This window comes from Dufourea novaeangliae, unplaced genomic scaffold, assembly GCF_001272555.1.
Source record: "Dufourea novaeangliae isolate 0120121106 unplaced genomic scaffold, ASM127255v1 scaffold43, whole genome shotgun sequence".
Lineage (NCBI taxonomy): Eukaryota > Metazoa > Arthropoda > Insecta > Hymenoptera > Halictidae > Dufourea > Dufourea novaeangliae.
Genome location: NW_015373922.1, coordinates 73,153 through 80,221, shown reverse-complemented (window position 1 = coordinate 80,221; position 7,069 = coordinate 73,153). Strand labels below are relative to the sequence as shown.

The 7,069-nt window shown below is 36.9% G+C and overlaps 1 protein-coding gene across 1 annotated transcript in view; it reads right to left on the bottom strand.

Annotated features, from left to right (window-relative positions):
• LOC107194504 (A disintegrin and metalloproteinase with thrombospondin motifs 4) overlaps positions 1–4,612 on the bottom strand; it is a 61,205-nt gene extending 56,593 nt beyond the window's left edge. The window contains exon 1 of the mRNA XM_015584145.1: positions 4,529–4,612. Coding sequence (XP_015439631.1) covers positions 4,529–4,588 — 60 coding nt within the window. The 5' untranslated portion in view covers positions 4,589–4,612. The remainder of the gene's footprint in view (positions 1–4,528) is intronic.
• Positions 4,613–7,069: the final 2,457 nt, after the last annotated feature.

The following is a 7,069-nucleotide window of genomic DNA, read 5'->3' as shown; positions in this document are numbered from 1 at the left end:
GCACAGGCGCGGCGGTGGCGGTGCGTCCATACGAGATTCCGCCACCGCCGAGTTCCGCCCGAGAAGGCTGCCACGGGGGTTTTAGTGGGTGAGAGTCCCACACTACCTCGGAGTCCCACCCCAGGACTCCAAGGTGTGCATAATGCATTTCCCCCGCGAAAAAAAAAAAGGTGTAGCTGTAGTTGGTGATTTTGTGTTGTTCTTTGCTTTGAAAAGATTGTAACGGTAGTTTTGTTTTTAGAGAATTTAAATCCAGTTTGTAGAGAGAATTTTTGGAGTCTATCTAAATTGTCTTGAAGGATTTGTTGACTGGTGTTTAAATTTTTTCCGGTTGTAAAGAAGGTACAGTCGTCAGCAAATATAGTATACTTAACTGGTTTAGAGAAAACTCCGGCAATATCGTTTATTGCAATCAGAAATAAAACTACGCTTAATACAGATCCCTGTGGTACCCCATTTAGGGTTTCAACTTTCTTGGATAATTTGCCATTTACACGGACGTATGTGGATCTGCTTTTTATGAAATTGTATATGAATTGTATCATGATTCCACTTACGTTCCACTTTTTAAGCTGTTGTATTATTCGGTGCCTCCAAAGCATGTCGTAGGCCTTTTCAATGTCCAAACATATTGCTATTAGGTGTTGTTTTTTGAGGAAGGCTTCACAAATGTTTATATCTAGCATTGCAAGATTGTCAGTTGTCGAACGATACTGTCTGAACCCATTTTAATTTTTTTCTAGTAGATTGTTTGTTTCCAGATACCATCGCAGTCTTTTGCAGATTATTTTTTCTAGTAATTTGCATAAGCAGCATGTCAAGGCGATAGGTCTCTAGCTGTCGATTTGGAGTTTGTTTAATCCGGGTTTTAGAATGGGAACCACTATTGCTTCTTGCCATTTGGCGGGGAAAACCCCATTCAGCCAAATACAGTTATAGATATCTAATATGCAGTTTATTCCTTCTTTTGGTAATTGTTGTATAAAGATATTTGGGATGTTGTCGGGTCCTGGGCTGGAATTTTTGACAGATTTTAGTGCCGATTGCAATTCTGTAATCAGAATCTTTGTGTTAAGGGGGTGGTTGTGTATTGGAGAGATGATCTGTTCGTATTTTGAATTTTCTTCAACACTGGCTTTGATTTTAAGAAAGTTTGGGTCGAAATTTTCGTTACTCGAATTTTTTGCAAAGATAGTAGCTAGAAGGTTGGCAATTTCTGTAGCGTCCGTGATAATTGAATTGTCAGAGCCTTTAATCATCCAAAGTTCATGGAACAGAAATCACTTTAAAGTTTGCACTTTCTAGTTTTTGGTTCCTTAAATCAATTTTAAGAAAATGATAGTCTAGAGGGTAAAATTCGCCCTTTAAGAGGAGTGTGCCAAACTGTACTTTTCCTTGATGTTCGTTAAGTGCTACGGAGTGCAAACAATATTTTTTTTGCAATTTTGATATATACCACCGAAAAGTATGATCGTTTGTCTTTAAAATAAAACATACCTCATCGAAGAATTATGATGTTTAACAAAGATACAGCCCTTTAAAGGAAACCTATATTTTAAAAATGTTTTGTGTACTGTAAGGAATGTGTACTGTTCTTTATTCTTCCCTTTACTACACTCTTCTAGTACATGAAGCCATGTTTCTTCCTTCCCTCCACGTCTTCTACATGCTTTTCCCTCGTCATCGGGCCAATACCTTCCTTCCCTCATTTCATTTCCCAACCTGTACCTTGCTACTGTCTGCCACATTATTTCCTTCTTCCCTTATTCTAAATATTCCAGAGTCTCTTCTTTTCTTAACATTCTCTCCTCTCCCTGAATCTGATACTTATAATCTGCTTTCCCACTTTATCGGCCTTTCCCTCCCTAGTACTCGTATACCTTTGTAGATGCCACTACCTGTCCTACCACTGTAGCGTTTTTAATTACCGAAACAGATTTCTGTTTTACCGACTCCGGAAGTTATATGGAATAGGAAATAACTTACACACGAATAAAATAACAAGGGCTTTAATTAAACAAAATAACTTTTACTACTAAATAACAAATACGACAACACTCTTTTAAACCCGGAAGACCTTTTATGAGCTGTTCTTTTTTATACGTTTATTGCCAAACTGAGACTGTCTGTCTCCGGGAATTCTCCCTCCTAATCCCATTGAAAAGATGGGCCAATCGCCTTACGTCATTTCCGAATCACCGGAAATGCACTTGCTTTACTTGCGCGCGGGATCCTGAAGGCGTCGCCACACCACTTACTCTTCCCCTTGCCTTTTTTCCCGCTCCTTTCCACCTCACGCTCCTTTTAACCTCTCACTCACACTACCTTTGAATCCTTTTCTTTTCTTTTCCTTTTATTCCCACTATCAATATTTTTCTCTCTATCACCCTCCTCACACTTTCAGCTCTTACTCGCGCGTCCACACTCCTTCTTTCGCTCTTCTCACTCACTTCAATCTATTTTAACTTCTCACCAGTCACTCTCACAATTTACTGTCTCGCCACCGAAAACGGAAGTTCGAATATCAAAAGTCTTACTTATAATTTATTAGGAAAAATTGTTTGCCTTTGTAAATATTGATATTTAATTATTTTGCTCATATGTTACGTGTTTTTAAACTGCTCTGTAAATCGGGAAAAATATTTCCATTTTGCTGGATTACAGTTGTCGAAAATATTTTATTAGAAGGTGAGACGTATTTACTTTTTGTAATACAAATTTAAAGTTTTTGTAATTTTATCACAATTAGTATTCTGCTACTGTACAATTTCTTCTCTTAAAACGAAGGAAAACCAATGGATCAAGATAATATGAAGCCCATCCAAAATGTAGGGTTAATCGACATAACATTAAAGAATTTAGCAAGAGAACATTACTTAATTCTGGAGAGTCAATAGCTTACAAAATTGCAATTTCATAACGGGTTGCGAATTGTGATATTTTCTTCTGGTCGAATGACAGTTGCCTGCGATTATAGAGAACGCTTAAGTTCAGATTACAATAGAACCACTTGTAATTTTATTACAGGTTGCTTTGTTACCATGCAGTGCACGGCTAATTGATTATCATTGCGAGAACAATGATCAACACTTGTTGAAGCACATATGCCTACGAGTTCTGGTAACGTCTTCGGTTCTTGTATTGTTTCCACAATAGACATTACATGTGTATTTAAAGTTTTCCAATCCCGGCCCAAGGTCTGCTTCTACCATTTAAGAGCACCTGGTCACGTACCGTGTCACAGAAATCGAGTTGCAATTAACTATCATGCTGACTTAGACTTCTAAGGTTGATCACTTTCACTCATTACATTAGGAAATTCGATCGTGTTTCGCGGTACTGTTTCCCGATCGCTCCTATTCGTTCAATTCGCCGATTGGAATGCACAAACTGTACAACGTAACTCTAAAGGACTATATCGGTAATGATCCTGGTTCTAATCAGACTTGGGCAAATTTTATTTGAAATGAAAATCTGAAATAACAATTTGAAATCATTTATTTCGATACTTTATTTTCAATCCTGCTATTTGCAAATGAAAATATTATGGATTCATTATTTCAAATAATGAACTATTTTGTTATTTTTGTATTTCAAATTTGACAAAAGAAATAATGCTGAAAATAATATGCAACAGATTTCATTTTAAGACATCTTTACAGCAATTTGTTTTAAGCAGAACCCGTTCTTCCAAAAACTCATCAGTGAGAGATTTTTGCTTGAGTCCGGCTAATATTGTCGCGAAAGAAAATAATCGTTCCGACTGGTGCGGAAAATGGAAGAGGGGTGTTACTCTTCAAAAAAATGTCAATAAACAAAATTCATAACCGAAGTAAAGTTGGCGTTTAAGTGGAAACGTTTTAATTCCTCCCAATAAAAGCGGAACTGAATTTTACCGAAAAGAATTATTTCAGATGTACAAATACAGTGTTTTTAATTCATAGAAATATAGTTAACTTTTCATAATATGGACACCATCTGTGATTAGGTAAATTACTCAACCAGGATTACTAAAACAAAGTAGTGGATTACTTATTGGTGCACTCAATACATACTCTTCTGCTCATTCAAGAAGAAGTATTCCTCTATTACAAAAATTCGAATTTCCACGTTTAATCGATCAAAAGCGGCGAAGTTCCGTTTACATGTTTGCTACTCGAAACTCTTTACCCAGACAATGAGTTTGCCGATTTCCGGTGACTTACAGACGGGAAGTGTACGGCGCCGCGTCAAGGCAAAAAAAAAAAAGAACATCATTCTTTTCTTTTGTTACTAAAGCAAGTAACGTTACCCACAGAAGCCCAAGGTTTACGTACCGTGAATTTACTTCGTAATAAGCGGCGAATTGACAATTAGTGTCGTCTCATTCCGGGACCGCCTTGTCATTTTTAAGTCAATGGCAGGAACGAACGAACGAACCAGAGACGGACGTTACACGCGTGTGAGTCTCTTTGTTTTTAAAGAAGTAACATGCACAGTATAACACTGTCCTTGGTGCTCTCTCGATGGTACTCGACGTGGATCTTACCTTGTGGCATCGTACGACAGGTAGAACGGCCATGCACAGAAGGACAAGGGCACGAATCATTTTGCGTAAAAGTATTCCCGATGGGCTGCGTCACATCGCTGAAAACGAAAACGGAATATATGAATGTACGAATCGTCAAACTGTACGGGAGAATTAATAAAAATGTACACGTTCTATGAATTATTAATTCTATTAACAAGAAACACCCAATTCCGTGATCAGGCGAATGAAAAAATATAATAAATGTATAAACAATGACCGTACTACATTTTTCAACGTGATGACAAGAGAGAAAAGATTCATGAAACTGATTGGCGTTCAAGATGGTTAGGCTAAGGGACATTGTTTGTATTGCGCTACAAAAAGATATCCTTTTTTGTGAGTTGAAATCCGAAATTTTGATAAATCCATGGTTAGAATACGTAATGAGTGTATTAATTATAAATTTTTTTTGGGTGCAAAGGAACATGGCTACCTTCGCCATAAACTATCGGTAATACGCTTAATTTTGCTTCATGTTTAAAAAAAATTCGTATGAACAAAAACGTTGCCGTGCGTATGAAGGAAATAGAGGATTGTCTCGGGGCTATAAAAATCAATAAAAGCAACGCGAAAATGTAATTTAGAATTTTTTTACTATTGAAATCAATTTCCGATAGAAACATTTTAAGTTAGAATTAAAATTACGCGATGGCCATTAAAATGGTGAATTTATTGGATCGTATTAGATCAAAAGAAATCGTGTAGAAAGAGAATTTAATTTTTTTTTCTAGGTCATGTTAAAAGGAAATCGAGTAAAAACAGATTTAAGTGTACTTGTATTGTTAAGGACCCTTTCATATGGTCTAAAAAGTTCCTTAATTAACAGATATTTATACGTTTTACTAACAGAAAAGCTACTGAGAAACAAATGCAACAAGTTTCCATGTGTATGAAGTTCCATTTAAAAAAAGCTTGGAAATAAAATAAGAAATGTGAATTGATAATTCAGAAGTGTTCGCTGTTTTCCAACATAGTGAAATTGGACTGAAAAAGATCAACATAAACGACACAAATGTCGTTTAAACTTGGAGCTTATTATTATATTTTTTAAATATAAACTAGTGTATATGTTACTACACAGTTGATAGCAAGCAGAGATGGGCATTATCTAGATAACAAATTATTTAAATAACTGTTCGAATAAAAGATACTTTATTTTTATTCGTTATTCGAAGCTTGAATAAAGGAAGTAGAGACTTTCGAGAATAAATTTATTCGACGAGAATTATCCGACGAATAAAAGATACTTTTTTTATTCGGGGCGTTTTATTCATAGCGTCGATGATATTTTCATTTTTTATTTGTATCTTTTATCCGAAGGCTTTGAATAAATCTTCAAATAACTATGGCCAGCCAGCCAGCTCGAAAAAACGCGCTAGCGAGCGTCGAGCGTCGAACGTCAAAGGCCAGCGACCGACAATCGGCATAAAATGTAAACAGACGTAGATGAGGTAAGGTATCATCCACGAATGAAGATTTAAACTTTCACAATTTTCAATATATATTAATAAAAGTGTGTGTCATGAATGAATTGAAGAGATTCTCGCGTTGCAAATGCATCCAAATTCGAGTGTAATTGAACAATTTTTACTCATACGTATTGTTGCGGATAAAAATGATATATTATTGAAAATAATCCGAATGATGTCGTATTTGGACTCATTTCCACCGGCAGAATCTCCTCAGTTCATTCATGACACTTTAATAAGTGTATACTGAAAACTATTGTCAGACGTAGTATTCGTCGGAAAACGGTCCCATCGCGGAAAGGCCGAGGTTCGAGTCGAGGGCCACTTTGGTGACGGCATCTGGCATTTACACCCCCTCCCCTTTCATACACTCTGCCATAAACGGTCTCGGGGACCAAGGACTGTTCCAGGCGTGCGATGCAGAAGGTTTTCAAGACACAGTTAGAGGCTAACGATTGTCACGGCAACAACTTGTATTTTCAATTCGGTTATTGCTCTGAGCACTCATCTTACTGTATAAAAGATTAAATTTTCGTTCATGCGTGTTACGTTTCATTCTTTATCTGTTTACATTGTATTTCGATCGTCGGTCGCCGGCTTTCACGTTCATCCTTCTAGTCCGGGAGCCAGTAAACTTTCATCTCACGTCATTTGATTACAGCTGAAAATTTGTGAGGCTTTACTTAACTTACAAAAATCGTAGTCTGGCGGCTTGGACACGCTACGTTTGGCGACATTATAGTGTCAAAGTTGTAAAAAAATGACAATACCCTTTCGTCATTTGATTACGGCTGAAACTTATTTTGGTAATAGTTTAAGTACTAAAAAATCATAAAACATTTGTCTGGCTGCCCACCCACGCTGCTAAAGTTACTACGTCTATGTTTAGCCAGTCAAAAATTTCTTGCAATCTGCTTATTCGAGCTGCCGAATGCTGAGCGTCAACGACCCAAGGTCGACACTGGGCATTTAAAATGAAACAGAGTATCTGTCAAAGGATCCGATAGCTAAATTGGAATCGAACCGAGTC